Source organism: Pelophylax lessonae (genome assembly GCF_965119305.1).
Source record: "Pelophylax lessonae genome assembly, chromosome: 2".
NCBI classification, from domain to species: domain Eukaryota; kingdom Metazoa; phylum Chordata; class Amphibia; order Anura; family Ranidae; genus Pelophylax; species Pelophylax lessonae.
The window spans coordinates 714,032,612-714,052,157 of NC_138769.1; the positions used below are offsets into that span (position 1 = coordinate 714,032,612).

General features: G+C 44.2%; 1 protein-coding gene across 6 annotated transcripts in view; it reads left to right on the top strand.

Annotated features, from left to right (window-relative positions):
- The window catches only part of TENM4 (teneurin transmembrane protein 4), a 1,723,986-nt gene that overhangs the window by 1,508,134 nt on the left and 196,306 nt on the right, over nucleotides 1-19,546 (top strand). For all 6 annotated transcript variants that reach the window (XM_082246029.1, XM_082246030.1, XM_082246031.1 and 3 more), the window contains 3 exons: nucleotides 4,932-5,033; nucleotides 8,051-8,245; nucleotides 18,127-18,327. In XM_082246029.1, coding sequence (XP_082102155.1) covers nucleotides 4,932-5,033; nucleotides 8,051-8,245; nucleotides 18,127-18,327 — 498 coding nt within the window. The remainder of the gene's footprint in view (nucleotides 1-4,931; nucleotides 5,034-8,050; nucleotides 8,246-18,126; nucleotides 18,328-19,546) is intronic.

The following is a 19,546-nucleotide window of genomic DNA, read 5'->3' on the forward strand; positions in this document are numbered from 1 at the left end:
GTAAGCCCCCCATCCTTAGGCATGGTAAAGGCTATGTCTGGGTTTTAGACTGTGTTCAATGTTACACCCATACTAACATACATATAAAATGAAGAATCGTCCAATCAAAGGGAAAAAATACGATTTTTTTTTAGATCCATCCAATAAAGGATTTTAACACCTATAATTATAGACGTGTTTCAGCCTCTTACATAGGCCTTAGTCATAATAATCATAATAATGTAAAATGAAGAATGGTGGCATACACCATCCCCAAAACCCAAACCAAAAGTTTGTATATGTGTATATATACCCTTAATGGATTTTATTAGATCCATCCAATAAAGGATTTCAACACCTGTAGTTGACGTGTTTCAGCCTCTTACATAGGCCTTAGTCATAATAGTCATAATAATATGAAATGAAGAATGGTGGCATATACCATCCCCAAAACCCAAACTGCGCCCTTTGCTGAATTGCAAATAAATGCATCTTCCAGCAGAATTCTGTGATTTTTTTTTTTTTATCTTCTTCTTCTTATTATTATTATTATATTTTTTGCCCTCCAGCATTGTCATCCAGGTCTGGGATGATGGATCATAAACAAGGAACTCCTACATGTCTCCTCTGACACCTTGGGGGAGGGACTTTGCAGAGTACACTGGTGATCCCTCCTCCCTTTTTCCCTCCTTTGCAGTGCAGCCACACTCTCTACAGTCCCCTAACGTCAGGTCCATACCGCTGTACAGACCTGAGGCTGGGGAAAAGCTTTGCAAGAACTTGTGCTTTGAGCTTGCGATGGACTGGTTGAAGGTGCACTGGTCTCCTGGCTTCATTACAAAAATGGGTGGCTTCATGGTGGCTTCAAAAATGCTGGCTTCATTACAAAAATGCACAGTTATCATTAAAATGTTACTAGACCCAGGATCCTGCATTCACTATATCTGGTCTCCCACAGTACACAGAACATTGAAATGCAATTATTTTAGTAATTATAAACTGCTAAATACCTTTTCTCATCAGCAGTATATAGAAGTCCTGTGACTTCTATCGGTGTCGGGTTAAAGCTTGTAGGAGGAGTTTCATTCCCCCCATGTCCTATGAGGCTGCAGGGCCCCTGACCCTCTTGTTGGACAGTGCTGATTGGCCCAGTGCTGATCACATGCACTCTCCCAAGAAAATAACAACTCTCTAGCACTAAAAGCCAGACTGAGCATGTGTAGCCCGTCCCCTGGCTCTGTAAATATCAGGTTATTTTTTGGAGACAGTGGAAGGAGGAGATGATCAGAGAAGACAGGATCAAGCAGCCTTTATACACAATGCAAAGGATTAACCCCTTATTTTTCACAGTGAGTATAACAAACATGCTTTACTGTGTATATATATATATATATATATATATATATATATATATATATATATATATATATATATATATATATATATACACTGATTTTACTCTTGTGGGTTTAGTACCACTTTAAATCAGTGTTGCTGTATTCACTAGCTTTTTCAAAAACTAGACTAAGACCTTAACAATAAACTAGAAAGACACATAATTTGCACAGTGCATCAAAAACAATTCTTAACCAACCGCCAACACTGATTACCTTTGATGTGCATCCAATTGTTAGTATATGAACATGTTATCAGTATGCAATGTTCTTAAAGTAGAAGTCAATGTTTAATTTGACTTTTAAAAGTTTGTTTGGGCCAAGCTGGCTGAAACAAACAATTTCCATTACGTAACCACACAGCTGCTGTGGACATAGTAATATAGTGTGGTAGCATTAGCTATATACTGTATGGCGGCATGGGGTTCCAGCAGCAGTATTGGCAACTTCCAGTCCACTTCCAAATCAAACTGCTTTGGAGATAAATGCTGATTTTCCAGTAGTAAGGATTTTGCAGTAGTAAGGAATTCTTTTTTAATAAACATATAATATACATAGATTGGTGATTTGTACACAGGGGCAGACTGGCAACTTTCGGCCCATGGTGCAGCGGCTCGGCCCCCCTCCCACTCTCCCTCTTCCCGTCCTCCTCCTGACCCCCATTCTAGGCTGAAGACCTGCTCCAGGTACTCTCTACTCACTGGCTGAATCCAGGTTCCCAACCTAGCCAGCAGGGGGCGGTTGGGGGGAGCTGGGACAGCTCAGTTGGGGCTGGCCAGGGGAGGAGAGTCTCCAGTGGGGCATGGAACCGGCCTCTGCTCAGACAGTTTAAACCATCTATGCTGGGGTGGGGGGGGGGGGGGGCTGCGCTCTGTCCTTGTCTTCAACCCGCAATCAGTAGGTCAGTGGCGGAGACTTTTTACTTCTCTTCACCAGGAATCCTTTAGGCAGGTCTGTGGCAGAAGCAGTGCAGCCTTTTTATAGGACATCAGAGCGGCCTAGGGGGCAATTGCCCTCCTGCCCCAGTCCTCCCCTGTCTGTACACACACTTCTTCATGTACATGGAACACATCAGGCAAAGATGTGACCACTGGATTAACATTTTTAGGAATTTGTCACCAGCATGTCAGCCGGCCTGTAAGGACTAATGTGAAGGGATATGATGCGCAGGTCAGCCTGGTCATCCTACCCAGTGATCACAATCACATGAACTGACTGCAAAATGCCGACCAGATCAATAAATTAATAGGTGTTGTAACCTCCTAGCCTTTCTGAAGTGCTCTAATGGAAAACACAAGTTCCTGCCTCTACTTTTTTGCTATTTTCCTGACAATTGTGCCTGACATCTATTTAACTCTGATGGTCTCCGAAATGATAGGCTGCGAAATCGTCCTCTGACTCTGTGCTCTGGGAATTGCTGGCTTTCTCTTACACAGTGAGGAATATTTTCCTGCCTCAGAGAGAATGGTACAATCAGCAAAAAAATTGTTAGCTATTATCAATGGTAATTTTAGTCATAAATACTTTGATCAGCTAGGCCAGCCTATTTAAACCTTTTTACACCAGAGGAACATTTAAAATAATTTTCAGGTCTCTTGAACCTCTGCTAAAACCAAAACATTGTGGGTCAGTGAGAGCATTCTTCTCATACTTGGTGTATTTGACACCCAGGGATTCCTTGTGGAACACAATTATATACAACACAACACAATTATTTGCTGTTGTTGGTCAGTGAGAAGAATGTCCCTTACACTGATGGTCAGTGAGAAGAATGTCCCTTACACTGATGGTCAGTGAGAAGAATGTCCCTTACACTGATGGTCAGTGAGAAGAATGTCCCTTACACTGATGGTCAATGAGAAGAATGTCCCTTACACCCATGGTCAGTAAGAAGAATGTCCCTTACACCCATGGTCAGTAAGAAGAATGTCCCTTACACTGATGGTCAGTGAGAAGAATGTCCCTTACACTGATGGTCAGTGAGAAGAATGTCCCTTACACTGATGGTCAGTGAGAAGACTGTCCCTTACACTGATGGTCAGTGAGAAGAATGTCCCTTACACTGATGGTCAGTGAGAAGAATGTCCCTTACACTGATGGTCAGTGAGAAGAATGTCCCTTACACTGATGGTCAGTGAGAAGAATGTCCCTTACACTGATGGTCAGTGAGAAGAATGTCCCTTACACTGATGGTCAGTGAGAAGAATGTCCCTTACACTGATGGTCAGTGAGAAGAATGTCCCTTACACTGATGGTCAGTGAGAAGAATGTCCCTCACATGGATGGTCAGTGAGAAGAATGTTTCTTACACCTATGGTCAGTGAGAAGAATGTCCCTTACACTGATGGTCAGTGAGAAGAATGTCCCTTACACTGATGGTCAGTGGGAAGAATGTCCCTTACACGGATGGTCAGTGAGAAGAATGTCCCTTGCACTGATGGTCAGTGAGTAGACTTTCCATTACATTGGTGGTCATCGGGAAGAATATTCCTTACAATAGTGGTCAGAATGCCATTCTTTTTTTTTTTTTTTAATAATCTTTATTTTTCAAAAACAGAGTTTAGTACAACAGAACAAATAACTGTGAAAGATAAGTGCAACATCAAACAACAATGGCAGCTTATGTAACAACCAGTAGTCACGTATATAATGGCACGTGGGCTTAACAGACAAAGTGTGCCAATCGGCCAAACCAAGGAAAACCTCATGCAGAACCTGCTCGGTGGTCCGGGCCAGGCCCCCAGGGAAAGAGCCCCTAGGGCGGGCCGGGTATCCCGTGGCCACCATCAAGTAGAATCCTATCCTATTACTCAGAATGCTATTCTAACAGTCAGCTCAAAAGATCATTGGTGCCATACCACTAGCTCTGCCAATGGTCATTGGTCCTTGGACTGTGCAGGTACCATCAGATATGAGGGCTTTCAGCCACAGCTCAAGGAACCCCTAGCAACCTTTGGAGGAACCCTAGTTGAGAATGGCTTGCTTAGACTGGTATCTCAATGCCAATTTTAGGGCTAGCCTTTATTTAAATGCTGAACTTCAGGGGGATTTAAATGGCACAAATATTACAAAATATGTATTCATTCATTAATACATCCTTAACTGTATTTTCTAAATGTAAGCATCATAATTACTCAAGTTTGACCTGATTTTAGCTTCTAGTCTAGTTCAGACTGAGAAAGGGGGAAGCAAGCCGCACACAAAGCCAGTCAGCTGTGTTGCAAGTGCTTATATTCTAACACCAAACATGCTGGTAGGAGGAGAGAGTAGAGTGACAGAGGTTAGCCCATCAGTCAGCTGCTTCTCCTTTTACTGTCCAGTCACAGGCTGGGAGAGGGAGTAGACCTGTAAGGGTTTTTTAACTGCAGCAGAGAAAAATCAGGTTTACTCTTATGCCAGAGAGGTCAGTGCCGTGTGGCAGAGCTGTGTAATTCTCAGAACCAAGGTCAAGCAAGACTGGTCAACAGGCTTCTGTTACCGTTAATCTGAAATAAGAACTATTGGAAATGCAGAATGAGATTACAAGATCCTTGAAGTATACATTTTTCTATCTTCCAGAATCGGTGGATGACTGTCCCAGTAATTGCTATGGAAACGGTGAATGCATATCCGGAAACTGCCACTGTTTTTTAGGCTTTCTCGGGCCAGACTGTGGACGAGGTAAGAAATCACCAATGCCTAATGTTTTTCATTTCTCAGGAAATTATGGGATAAGTCCATCAAAACATGGCTTGTGGGTGGCCAAAAATGAACTGATGACTACAAGCAATGCTTCTGATTTAGAACATTACTTGCAGTTTCTAAGCGGTTTGACTACACAGGTTGCACTAACGAGCACCTGTCAACGTTCTAAAACTCTATAACAAACGCCTACCGTGGTTGCAGATTTTCTAACAAGTGTCTGTTGAGGTTGCAGACTCTTGTGATCCTAGAGCAGGGGTCTTCAAATATTTTAAACAAAGGGCCAGTTTATTATCTTTCAGCCTTTAGGAGGGCCGGATTGTGGCCCGCAGGGACAGTAAATGTCAATGTCAATGTGAATAAATATGGCCTCAGGTTTGGTGGTCAATAGGAGAAAGGAGTAGTGCCCCTATTAGTAGGGGGAATAGTATGCCATCATTGGTATCGGTGGAAGAATTATAAGAATAGTGCCTCATATCAGTGGGAGGAATAGTGCCCCGAGGGCCAGATAAAGACTAGCAAAGGGCCACATCTGGCCCTCGGGCCGCAGTTTGGAGACCCCTGTCCTAGAGGACGGTTTTTCAAGCAGTCAGCCTCACGGCCCACTGGTCTGATCCATGCTCTTATTATGGAGCAGAGATGAGAATTGAAGAACATATACCGTCACCACTATGCCCCCACCATTGGCCAAGTTCCACTGTACTAAATTGTTATATGTTTAAAACCAAATTGAACCTTCAGTTTTAGACCCCGTTCACACTGGGGGCGACGCTACTTGCCGGGGCGACCTCACAGGTCGCGGTGCGCAGCTCGCACCGTGACCTCAGAGCGGCCGGCACGGGCTTCATATCATTGAAGTCAATGCAGGTCACCCCAAAGAAGCTCCGCACCCTTTTTCTAAGTCGGAGCGACTTGTGTCGCTCCTATTAGAATGGGTCCACAGCTACTCTATGGCAGGCGACCTACGGCGACCTGTCAGGCGACCAGTGTGAACGGTGTCTAAACGTTCCAAGTGTATCAAAACAAAAGGTGTAAAAAGTTCTGCAATTTGTTTTCTATATAAAGCAGCCGCCAACTGCGTAGAAACGCCTGGTCCCTTCCAGAATGCTGTGGAAAAGGATCCTCGCTCTGTGTGGATTCAGTGGTCTCATTGCAGAGGTCAAACTCACCCCTTAACGAATATGGAAAGAAAAGAGGGCGCACCAGCCTAGAGCATTATTATAAATTTATTGAAGATGAAAATAACTACTAGCATGAGATAAAATTATGCTTAGACCAGCCAATTTTGCGCAGCTTGAAAGCCCTGGAATCTACAGTCATTAGACCTTGGGGGGACCACGAAGGGTCCCGTTCTTCTGATGCGTTTTGAAGGCCAGCGGGGCCCCTATGTGGATCCCTCAAGGTCTGGAGACTGTAGATTCCAGGACATTTGAGTTGTGGAAGATTGACTGGTCTAGGTGTACTTTTAGCTCATGCTCGTGATATTCAATAAATTTGTGGGATAATGCACTAGGCTGCTGCCCCCCTCTTTTCTTCCCATTTTCTAGAAATGTCAAAGACACCCCAGCCCTAGAGGGCAGCAAAACCTGAAGCAATACCCCTGGTGAAGTGGATCACTACTCCCACCTAAACCGGGCCATCATAATTATGCGCAAGAGTGCTTTTTTGATGTTTTTTTATCTACACCCCCTAATGAGTCTAAACAATCAGTAAAGCTCATTCTCCCCTCTGATTAAAGCGCTTTATGTGATATTAGTGCCGGTTCACACTAACGCGGCACGACTTCGGGGGCGACCTGTGAAGTCGCGTGCGGCGCGACTTGCACGGACTTCATATAATGAATGTCTATGCAAGTTGCTCCAGGTCGCCCCGAAGTAGTACAGGAACCTTTTTCTAAGTCGGAGCGACTTGTGTCGCTCCTATTAGAACGGTTCCTGTACTACACAATGAACCGCGACTTGCCAGGCTGAGCAGTCGCCTGACAAGTCGCGGTAGTGTGAATGGACACTTATAGGTTTGTTTGGGGTTTTTTTCTATTTTTTTATATAAAAGTAAAAAACAGGTCATACCAGCTTTATGGGATGGTTTTGCACAGAGCAGCCCTGATCCTCTTCTTCTCGGATCCCCCGCCGGTACTCCTTGCTCCTCCCCCTGCATTACAATACATTTACAACCAATTTTACTTTTTTGGACCTTATTCAATTTTTTTAAACTCCCATTAGGGGGGTCCTTCTCCCTTTATTTTTTGTCTCAGTGATGTGGGTCTTATCCGGTATCTCTCCCATTCACAAGCCGTTTCCGTTTTTCCTTGCTCCTCCCCCTTCACCAGTTCCCCCATTAGCAATCCGATTGCTATGGGGGTACTGGTGCATGCTCACTCCAGAGCCCTGCTCTATGCTCCCATAAGAGACACAGAGCCAGGCCTTGGCCCTGCCCCTGCTCTCTCCTTATTGGCTCACAGGCTGTGATGGACAGCAGTGGGAGCCAATGACCTCAGCCAGTGAGGAGAGAGAAACCCTGGGCAGCCGAGGCTCCTGTGCACATCGCTATGTTGAGAGGGGTATTGGGGGGTATTTTGTAGAGGTTCGTTCAGACACAAAAGGTTGCTTTCTTTCTGTATGTAGGTAACATGTTCTCTAAAAAGCTAAATCCATAGAAAGTATAAATCCGTGAAATGCGGAGATCCTTAAAATGCATATTTTAATGTAACTTATATATTTTATGTGCTGCATAAGCGTCCCTTTAATTTAAGAAAGGGGAAAAAATTGAAGTGATGCATAATAATGGCATGGAGTAATTTTATCCCGATTCGCAATGCTATTTTCCCCGCCAGAGGGCTCAGAGCAAAACGTTACCATTTGAATTATTGAAGTGATTTGTGCCGTGGAATAAATTCAGCCCTTGATTCATTGTCCTGGTAAGAGGGTGAGCCAGAGTGGAGGGCGAGAAATTATTTTCCTGCTGAAATTAACTTTTTATCCTGATCTTCCTACCAGCATCCTGCCCGGTATTGTGCAGCGGAAATGGCCAATACATGAAAGGAAGGTGCTTGTGCCACAGCGGGTGGAAAGGAGCCGAGTGTGATGTGCCCACCAGCCAGTGCATTGATGTCACTTGTAGTAACCATGGCACCTGCATCATGGGAACCTGTATCTGCAATCCCGGGTACAAGGGAGAGAATTGTGAAGAAGGTAAAATACAATGGTCAATGGTAGTTACCTCCAGATAGTCCTGTGACATGCTGTTTTCTGTCTCTTTTCTGTTTCTCTCTCTGCTCTCTAGTTTTTTTTTTCTTCTGTACCATTCTCTCTCTCTCTCTCTCTTTTGTCCATCTCTCTCTCTCTTTCTCTCTTTTTTTGTCCATCTCTCTCTCTCTCTCTCTCTTTCTCTCTCTCTCTTTCTCACACTGTGTTCATCCTATAATCTCTGTCTCTGTCTCTGTCTCTCTCCCCCCCTCCATCTCTCGCTCCCCCTCCATCTCTCGCTCCCCCTCCATCTCTCGCTCCCCCTCCATCTCTCGCTCTCCTTCCATCTCTACCTCTCCCCTCTCCCTCCAGCTCTCCCTCCTTCCCTCCCTCCCTCTCTCTCTCTCTGTCCATCCATCTCACTTTGTCCATCCAACTCTCTCTCTCCCTCTCTATCTCTCACTCTGTCCATCCATCTTTTTTTACTTCTGTCCTTAATTCCCTTTCTCCCACTTTGTGTGTGTGTCTCTCTCTCTCTCTCATTCACTCTGCCCATCTCTCTTTCTCTCTGTCCATCTGTCTTTCACTCTGCCCATCTCTCTCTTTCACTCTGCCCATCTCTCTCTTTCACTCTGCCCATCTCTCTCTTTCACTCTGCCCATCTCTCTCTTTCACTCTGCCCATCTCTCTCTTTCACTCTGCCCATCTCTCTCTTTCTCTCTGCCTATCTCTCTCTGTCCCGCTCTCTCTCTTTCTCTCTGTCCCGCTCTCTCTTTCTCTCTGTCCTGCTCTCTCTTTCTCTCTGTCCTGCTCTCTCTTTCTCTCTGTCCTGCTCTCTCTTTCTCTCTGTCCTGCTCTCTCTTTCTCTCTGTCCTGCTCTCTCTTTCTCTCTGTCCCGCTCTCTCTCTCTCTCTGTCCCGCTCTCTCTCTCTCTCTGTCCCGCTCTCTCTCTCTCTCTTTCTCTCTGTCCCGCTCTCTCTCTCTCTCTTTCTCTCTGTCCCGCTCTCTCTCTCTCTCTTTCTCTCTGTCCCGCTCTCTCTCTCTCTCTTTCTCTCTGTCCCGCTCTCTCTCTCTCTCTCTTTCTCTCTGTCCCGCTCTCTCTCTCTCTCTCTTTCTCTCTGTCCCGCTCTCTCTCTCTCTCTCTTTCTCTCTGTCCCGCTCTCTCTCTCTCTCTCTTTCTCTCTGTCCCGCTCTCTCTCTCTCTCTCTTTCTCTCTGTCCCGCTCTCTCTCTCTCTCTTTCTCTCTGTCCCGCTCTCTCTCTCTCTCTCTCTTTCTCTCTGTCCCGCTCTCTCTCTCTCTTTCTCTCTGTCCCGCTCTCTCTCTCTCTCTTTCTCTCTGTCCCGCTCTCTCTCTCTTTCTCTCTGTCCCGCTCTCTCTCTCTCTCTCTTTCTCTCTGTCCCGCTCTCTCTCTCTCTCTCTTTCTCTCTGTCCCGCTCTCTCTCTCTCTCTCTTTCTCTCTGTCCCGCTCTCTCTCTCTCTTTCTCTCTGTCCCGCTCTCTCTCTCTCTCTTTCTCTGTCCCGCTCTCTCTCTGTCCCGCTCTCTCTCTTTCTCTCTGTCCCGCTCTCTCTCTCTTTCTCTCTGTCCCGCTCTCTCTCTCTTTCTCTCTGTCCCGCTCTCTCTCTTTCTCTCTGTCCCGCTCTCTCTCTTTCTCTCTGTCCCGCTCTCTCTCTCTTTCTCTCTGTCCCGCTCTCTCTCTTTCTCTTTGTCCAGCTCGCTCTCTCTTTCTCTCGGTCCAGCTCTCACTCTTTCTCTCGGTCCAGCTCTCACTCTTTCTCTCGGTCCTGCTCTCACTCTTTCTCTTTGTCCAGCTATCTCTCTGTCCAGCTCTCTCTTTCTCTCACTCTTTCTCTCTGTCCAGCTCTCTCTCACTCTTTCTCTCTGTCCAGCTCTCTCTCTTTCTCTCTGTCCAGCTCTCTCTCTTTCTCTTTGTCCAGCTATCTCTCTGTCCAGCTCTCTCTTTCTCTCACTCTTTCTCTCTGTCCAGCTCTCTCTCACTCTTTCTCTCTGTCCAGCTCTCTCTCTCTCTCTGTCCAGCTCTCACTCTTTCTCTCTGTCCAGCTCTCACTCTTTCTCTTTGTCCAGCTATCTCTCTTTCTCTCTCTCTCTTTCTCTCTGTCCAGCTCTCTCTCTCTCTTTCTCTCTGTCCAGCTCTCACTCTCTCTTTCTCTCTGTCCAGCTCTCACTCTTTCTCTGTCCAGCTCTCTTTCTCTCACTCTTTCTCTCACTCTTTCTCTTTGTCCAGCTCTCTCTCTCTTTCTCTCTGTCCAGCTCTCACTCTTTCTCTCGGTCCAGCTCTCACTCTTTCTCTCGGTCCAGCTCTCACTCTTTCTCTCGGTCCAGCTCTTACTCTTTTTCTCTGTCCAGCTCTCTCTCTCTTTCTCTCGGTCCTGCTCTCTCTCTTTCTCTCTCTCTTTCTCTCTGTCCAGCTCTCACTCTTTCTCTCGGTCCAGCTCTCTCTTTCTCTCTCTCTTTCTCTCAGTCCAGCTCTCTCTCTCTTTCTCTCTGTCCAGCTCTCTCGCTCTGTCCATCTCTCTCTCGTTTTGTCCTTCTCTCGCTCTCGCTCTCTCTCTCTCTCTCTCTCTCTGCTCCTCCCTTATTTCTTTTCACCTTTTTTCCATCTCTTTCTTTTCTCTTCCTATCCTATGTCCCCTATGTCCCTTTCTTTTATCTCTACCCTCTCTTACTTTACTTTTGTTCCTCCCCCCTTTTTTTCCATCTGTTTCCCTACCGCCTTCTACTTATTTTGTCCTGACTACTTTGAACTGCTGGAAACTGAATTCTGGTTGGTTGCCTCATGTCTCTCTGTACCTTGCTCATGAAATGGAAGCCTTTCAGTGAAGGATAATGGTGATGTCCATCCATCTGTAGCAGCCAGTCAGCTTTTTGCTTTTTCTAGAAGACAAATTTTGATTGGTCACCATGTGTTGCCGCAAGGCAGTTTGCGCTCAGTCAAACTCTTTATATTGATGGTGTAGGAACTTATATCTGCACAACCAGTAAAATCAGTTGGCAAAGGGCAGATGCTTTCCATAAAGCATTTCACCTACACACTTAGACTCCTTCTCCCCAGAATTGACTGTGGTCCCCCAACCCACCAAGGAATAGAGGCACACCAGCGAAAGGTAGTTTCTGATCCTGTGTAAGCCCTGGCTACACAAAACAGGCCAAACCTGGGTCAGTGAGGTGGGGGAGGGGGTTAAAGTGGCCATTGTCACCAAACTCTTTTCAGAGCTTCTCATTTCAACATGAAAAATGGACCTCGGATTATGATGAATGGCAAGGTCTGACACACACATTCCCGTCCCCTAATCCCGAGGCTGTGAGCTGAGGCAGCAGAAAGACCCGTGGATGTGATGGAGGCCCTTTTTAAAACCTGTCTCTCTTTTTCCCATTGACCTTCAGAGGATATGATTAATGGCAGTGCGATGGTTGCTTGTCATCTGTTAGATGCTACAAAACTCGCTATGGTCATCCCATCTGTGCTGTAGCTCGCTGCCTCTTCCCCACCCCCCATCTCCGAGAGAAAGAGGCTTTATTCCTGAATATTGCTTTTACATCCGGATTTCATGCCGCCCCCCCCCCCCCCCCATAAAAACACAATAAATGGAGGTCCGCAGCACTGTTCTCATTTGTGTGGTTAATTGAAGCAAGCGGCTTTGTTTTTTTGTGCAGCTGTAGTACGTCTTATGGATTTCTCAGTATAGAAGTCAAACAGATGGGCATAAAATGCTCATGAAAAAGTCATTAGGGACATGTAAGAAAACTGGTGCATAGCGAAGTGCGCCAAAATGAAAACGACTGCAGTTGAAGCCACTCCGGGCCTTAAAGGGAGACATATTTGTGGGATGTTAATAGTTTGGGTTCCATCACGTGACAGTCAGTCAAGTATCATATACTCTGTAAGCACGATCCTTAGCGGTATCAGCAAAGTCAACAGGAAATTGGGTAAAGCAGTCTGGAAATGTAACCAAACCTACCTCATCCTTCTCCATTGTGAGTTGGAAATCAGTTCACATCACAGGCAGCTTAAAATAGATTTAAATCTAATCACAGAAATCTCATATAATCTTTAACTTGTAATTTTAAAAGTGCTCCCCAGTCTTTTAAATCCACTGCTTTCCTTGAAAAATTCCAGGCATGGTATATGTTATACATATTCACATTGGTCCAACTCCAACCAATCTAACTATTGTACAGTTGTGTTCAAAATTATTCAACCCCCAATGCTGTAAAGGGTTTTAGGCAATTTAGTGTACATTTGTAATTGTATTCAGAATGAAATCCTACAAGGACTTCTTAAAGAACTATATGCAACTAAAGTGACATCAATTGGTTTTGTAATACAGTAGTAAATGTTTCTTTTGTGAATTCTTCATTGACACAATTATTCAACCCCTTAAAGACTACCACTCTGAAGAACAGAGGTTCATTGAAGTGTTTTCAATCAGGTATTGAAAACACCTGTGGATGTCAGGGAGCAGCAATAAAGCCTAATAAGCACCAATTAGGCAACTTTAAAATGACTGTGATACTCCGCTCCTTCTAGACATTTACTGGTGTGGTTACAAACATGGTGAAGTCAAGAGAATGGTCCGGGAAAACAAGAGAAGTGGTGATTACTCTTCACAGGAAGGGCAATGGCTATAAGAAGATTGCAAAGATGTTAAACATACCAAGAGACACCATAGGAAGCATCATTCGCAAATTCAAGGCAAAGGGCACTGTTGAAACGCTACCTGGTCGTGGCAGAAAGAAGACGCTGACTTCGACTGCTGTGCGCTACCTGAAGCGTAGAGTGGAGAAAAGTCCCTGTGTGACTGCTGAGGAACTGAGAAAATATTTGTCAGATGTGGGTACTCAAGTTTCTACTCAGACAATACGGCGCACACTGCGTAATGAAGGCCTCCATGCCAGAACTCCCAGGCGCACCCCCTTGCTGTCTCCAAAGAATAAGAAGAGTCGACTGCAGTATGCCAAAAGTCATGTGGACAAACCACAGAAGTTTTGGGATAGAGTTCTGTGGACTGATGAAACAAAATTAGAACTGTTTGGGCCCATGGATCAACGCTATGTTTGGAGGAGGCCTATGAAGAAAAGAACACCTTGCCTACTGTGAAGCATGGCGGGGGGTCAATCATGCTTTGGGCTGTTTTGCTTCTGCAGGTACAGGGAAGCTTCAGCGTGTGCAAGGTACCATGAATTCTCTTCAGTACCAGGAGATACTGGATGACAATGTGATGCAGTCCGTCACAAACCTGAGGCTTGGGAGACGTTGGATTTTTCAACAGGACAATGATCCCAAGCATACCTCCAAGTCCACTAGAGCATGGTTGCAGATTAAAGGCTGGAACATTTTGGAGTGGCCATCAGTCACCAGACTTAAATCCCATTGAGAACCTCTGGTGGGACTTAAAGAAAGCAGTTGCAGTGCACAAGCCTAAGAATGTTACTGAACTGGAGGCTTTTGCCCATGACGAATGGGCGAAGATACCCGTAGATCGCTGCAAGACACTTGTGTCAAGCTATGCTTCACGTTTAAAAGCTGTTATAACTGTAAAAGGATGTTGTACTAAGTACTAAGATTGAATGTCACTAGGGGGTTGAATAAAACTGATAATGATGTGAGCACAGAAAAGAAATTTGTGGTTATTTCATTATAAATGTTGTTATATTTGTCTGACCTACACGTGCCTCTTTAATTGTAAGCAGGATGACTGAATGATCAAAATCAATGTCAAACTGGCCAAAACATTCAATTTCAGTGGGGGTTGAATAATTTTGAACACAACTGTATATACCATATCTGGCTGATGCCCCGGAAGCTGGAGATCACTAGCGTAGACACAGCTACTCTTGTGATCTCCACTTGCATTTGGATCCCATGCTGAGTGGCTGGACTGATGCAATGTGAACAGAGTAGGTTGGCTGCTTGGCATCGTACCATTCAGAGACTACTTTGCATACTTTGAGTTATTGCAAAGTGTTCACTGATTGAATAAGGTGAAGAGTGTGACATCACCATCCGCCTCTCCACCTCGTCCAATCAAAGAACACTGCAAAGTATTTGTCTGAATGATGCCCTTGCTGAGCTGCCAAACTCCTGTGCTCCCAATGCATCAGGCCGGCCACTCAGCATGGGACCTGGAAGCTGGTGGAGATCACTAGAGTAGCAGCGTGTACTTCAGTGATTTCCAGCTTCCAGGGGCATATATACCAGGGGCATATATATATATATATATATATATATAGGTATATACCTAGTTCCTTTGGTCCAAGCTGGATCAATACATATATGTAAAAATATACTATGCCTAAAAGTCATCTAAAATAACACCTGATAATCCTACCATGAATGCCGTTGTTTAGGCACTTCCTGTTATTGGGTGACAATGCTTTGTCCTTCTGTCCTAATTATTCTCCTGCATTGTCACCCTGTCGCATGCACTCTCAATTGAGCAGGTAAGTGGCTATGCTTGTGCTTAGGGCACCACCGTCCCCATCATGAAACTCATCCTGAGCAGTGAAAATGGTGGCAGTGAGCTGTGTGCTATTAAATCAATAAATCTTGACTGGAGTTAAACGTCTTCAGTGTGCAGCCCCTTATTTGACTGGTGGACTGCATTGGAGAAAGAGTACACCAGGACCTTGGCACCTGGCTGATTGTAAGGAATCGAGGAGGATACATGTTGGCCGTGACCAGTAAAAGGGGTTGGGTTTGACCCCTCGGTAACATGTTTTATTACCTGTTCCTGTCAGTAGATTTAGTTTTCGGTTTCCTTTACCAAGGTGACAACTCTTTTTCTCTGCAGTAAAATTGCGCATCAGTGTTGTCACCCTGTGGTTATCTCAGGCCCCATTCACTTTTAAGCTTATCATGTTTGGTTGTTTTCTGGACATTTTTTGAGCATTTATTTTATTAGTAGCCTTTGGAAAACTAGTTGACTTTTTTTAGGTGCCATTAAAGTCTACAGGGGCTAAAACGCATGACTGCCCCAAAGAAGTACTTTTTTGAGCCAGGGTTTTTAACTTCGTTATGCTCAGATGTGAATATAATGGAAATCCTAGTGTCGAGCATTGTATCCTTCCTGGTGAAGCTTCAGATGATGCTACAAACCCTAAGGTGTGAACGGGTTTGACAGATATGTGGTTTTAAATAGACTTTAAGCAACAAGATAATAAAGCCCAACTTTTCTGGCCTGCTTGGCATTGTGGAGAAAACTCTAATAAAAGTGAAATTAAGAAAGTAATTAATATACAGAATACTATGTTAATTAAATGTTAACCCTATACAGTGCATCCGGAAAGTATTCACAACGCTTCACTTTTTTCCACATTTTGTTATATTACAGCTTTTTTTCCAAAATTTAATTCTTTTCTTCAAAATTCAACAAGAAATACCTGATAATGACAATGTGAAGGAAGTTTGTTTGAAATCTTTGCAAATTTGTTAAAAATAAAAAATCCCATGTACAGAAGTATTCAAAGGCTTTGCTCTATACTTTGTTGAAGCTCCCTTGGCACCAATTACAGCCTCAAGTATTTTTGAGTATGATGCTACAAGCTTGGAACACCTATTTTTTGGGCAGTTTCTCCCATTGCTCTTTGCAGGACCTCTCAAGCTCCATCAGGTTGGATGGGGAGCATCGGTGCACAGCCATTTTCAGATCTCTCCAGAGATGTTCAATCTGGTTCAAGTCTGGGCTCTGGCTGGGCCACTCAAGGACATTCACAGAGTTGTCCCATAGCCTCTCCTTTGTTATCTTGGCTGTGTGCTTAGGGTTGTTGTCCTGTTGGAATATGATCCTTCATCCCAGTCTGAGGTCCAGAGCACTCTGGAGTAGGTTTTCATCAAGGATGTCTCTGTACATTACTGCTTTCATCTTTACTTCGAGCCTGACTAGTCTCCCAGTTCCTGCCACTGAAAAACATCCCCACAGCTTGATGCTGCCACCACCATGCTTCACTGTAGGGATGGTATTGGCCAGGTGATGAATGGTGCCTGGTTTCCTCCAGACATGATGCTTGCCATTCAGGTCAAAGAGTTCAATGTTTCATCAGACCAGAAAATTTGGTTTCTCATGGTCTGAGAGTCCTTCAGGTGCCTTTTGGCAAGCTACAGGCAGGCTGTCATATGCCTTTTACTGAGGAATGGCTTCCATCTGGCCACTCTACCATACAGGCCTGATTTGTAGAGTGCTGTAGAGATGGTTGTTCTTCTGGAAGATTCTCCTCTCTCCACAGAGAAACGCTGGAGCTCTTTCACAGTGACCATCGAGTTCTTGGTCATCTCTCTGACTAAGGCTCTTCTTCCCCGATTGCTAAGTTTGGCCAGGCCGCCCGCTGTAGGAAGAGTCCTGGTGGTTCCAAACTTCTTCCATTTATGGACGATAAAGGCCACTGTGCTCATTAAAAATAAAAAGTGTAGCGCTAAAGCAAAACCAATATCACCTAGGTAAGTTGTGCAAATATATCAATGTAAAAACTGTGCAAAGTACAAATAAAACCACAAAAAATACACAATACATTGCAGTCAGATTATTAGTAGTAAAAGTCCACAGACTGAAACCGTGAGCCTCAGTGCAGGAAATTTTGTAGAAATAAACCGTGCCACTTTCTGTGCTTCAATCCTCATTGTGAACCCTCCACCACTTATAGAAATCACTGCTTACCAGAACATGTGGACTCAGTTACCCATACAGGTACTGGGTCAGCCACATTTAGAATATGTTCAAAGGAGGACTCCAAAATGTTTCCAAACAGGATAGTGCGATGCATCTGTTCCTCGCAGAGTTTTATCAAATTTTACGTAGAACCATAGGATAAAGAAAAAGACTCCACATAGTGTAAAACTGTATAACCCAAAATGTATTACAGAAGGTAGAAAACTTACATCAAATCCAAATAAGAAACGCTTGTAACATCATCCAGCATAAAAGATTAGAGTGCAATGGCCTGAATAAAAAGAAACCTAACGCGTTTCGTCTTCGAAGACATTATCTAGGGTCTGAACTTAGATATGCTGGCCATTGCTTGTATATATAGCATTTACAGTAACTACCCTAATTGCTGTCTCCCCATGTGCATCCATCCTGGAAAGATACTTCCTGGTAATGAACATGGCGGTATAGAGTGACCTTCAAGCCTCACTCTGGATTCTCATGTGTACACCAAGCCTCACTCAGATTGTCGGAGTGCGCTCCATGTCTATTGTAGTGTGAGCAGCTAGAGATACTTTTTTTTTGTTGGATTAGCTCAGTTTTTGCACATTTACACACTGCGCTGTTTAGGACCTTCAATGCTGCAGAAATGTTTCTGTACCCTTCCCCATATCTGTGCCTCGTTACAATCCTGTCTCGGAGGTCCACTGACAATTCCTTGGACTTCATGGCTTGGTTTATGCTCTGACATGCACTTTTTTACTGTGGGGCCTTATATAGACAGGTGTGTGCCTTTCCAAATTATGTCCAATCAACTGAATTTGCCACAAGTGGACTCCAATCAAGTTGTAGAAACATCTTATGGATGATCAGTGGCAACAGGATGCCCCTGAGCTCAATTTTGAGTGTCATGGCAAAGGCTGCGAATACTTATGTACATTGGATTTTTTCAGCTTTTTTATCTTTAATACATTTGCAAAGATTTTAAACAAAACTTTTTCACGTTTGTAATTCTGGGGTGATGTTTGTAGAATTTTGAGGAAGATAATGAATTGAATCTATTTGGAATAAGGCTGTAACATAACGAAATGTGGAAAAAGGGAGGCGCTGTGAATACTTTCCGGATGCACTGGAATACATTATTTTTCGATATAGCAGTCCTTGGTATAGTTTATTATTATTATTTTAATTTAACATTAATCTCATCATTATGGATTTGTTTTTCCAGTGGATTGCCTAGACCCCACGTGTTCTGGGCGAGGAGTCTGCGTACAAGGAGTGTGCCATTGTGCTGTTGGGTGGGGTGGAACAAGCTGTGAGAACCCACGAGCCACTTGCCTTGACCAGTGTTCTGGACATGGGACGTACCACTCTGATACGGGTGTGTGCACATGTGACCCCAACTGGACCGGCCATGACTGCTCTATAGGTAAGAATGAATGTCAATCTTCTTATTGTTATTAAAGTATTTAATGTTTTAAACCTAACCGCTCACAAAGCCCTTAACATTCTGACTTAGCACTGGATGAGAAAAATGCATTAACAGCGGTTACCTTCAGTGGAAACCACATGACCTCCACCCATCAAGGCAATTCAGTATTTGTGTAACTCCTACGAATAGCCAATCCACTGCATGCATAAGGGCTGAGGGCTCTTGAGAGGAGTACATAGGCGTTTACTGCACCTTGCCCATTGCAGCTATGATCTGCCTGCATTGCCTTGAGTAATGCCTCGTACACACGCAACGATTGTTGGCCAACGTCCGATCGGCCGATTTTCGGCTTGTTAGTATGATGCTTCCGACAACAGACTCCGACTTTTCGGCCGAACAAAATCTGGTGTGCATGCTATAAAATTTTTGTTGGCCGTCAACAGAACGGCCGATTTTCCGTCAGTCAGTACAGATTTCGGCAGACAAAAATCTGATGAGCAAGACTGGGCATGCTCAGAGAAGAAAAAACACACGGAAAGTAAACCAGAACATGACAGCACTTCTGAAGTTGGTTTTTGTTGGCCGAGAAAATTTGTGTGCAGTCTAGAGCACATTTCAACCAACACAACACTGGACAAAAGTCGACCGATCGGTCGGCCGATAATCGTTGCGTGTGTACGAGGCATAACACAGGGGCCTATTGATGACATCACTGGATCTAAAATAAGACTTGTAATGAAAACAGAAATGTTCTATTCAGAATTGCATTGCCATGTTGAAGAAGGTGGAAAGCAGGAGCCAGGTCAGGCAAAATATTAAAGTGATACTAAACACACACACATTCTTTTTTCTGTTGCTGTATATGGATAATTGCACTGTAATTAATTAAAAAAAAATCAAAGTACTTTTTTCCTAATCGATATACCGCTGTCACATGACCCAGATCTTTCCCAGCCTGTCTGCAGGGAAACAGTGGCAGGAGGAGCTTCTAATCCTTGGCTGCTGGTTACATGTACAAAATAAATAAAATAAAAAAACGCCTTTGGAATAGAGTAAAAATAAACAATTAATATCAATAAACTGTTTTACATGGTCATACCTATATTTATTTGACATCAAATCTTTATTATTTATTTTTAATGGCATTAAGACCGCCCGCCACACATTTACTGCGGCAGGCTGTCTCTCCAGCGCTAACCGGCGTAGCCCTACGTTG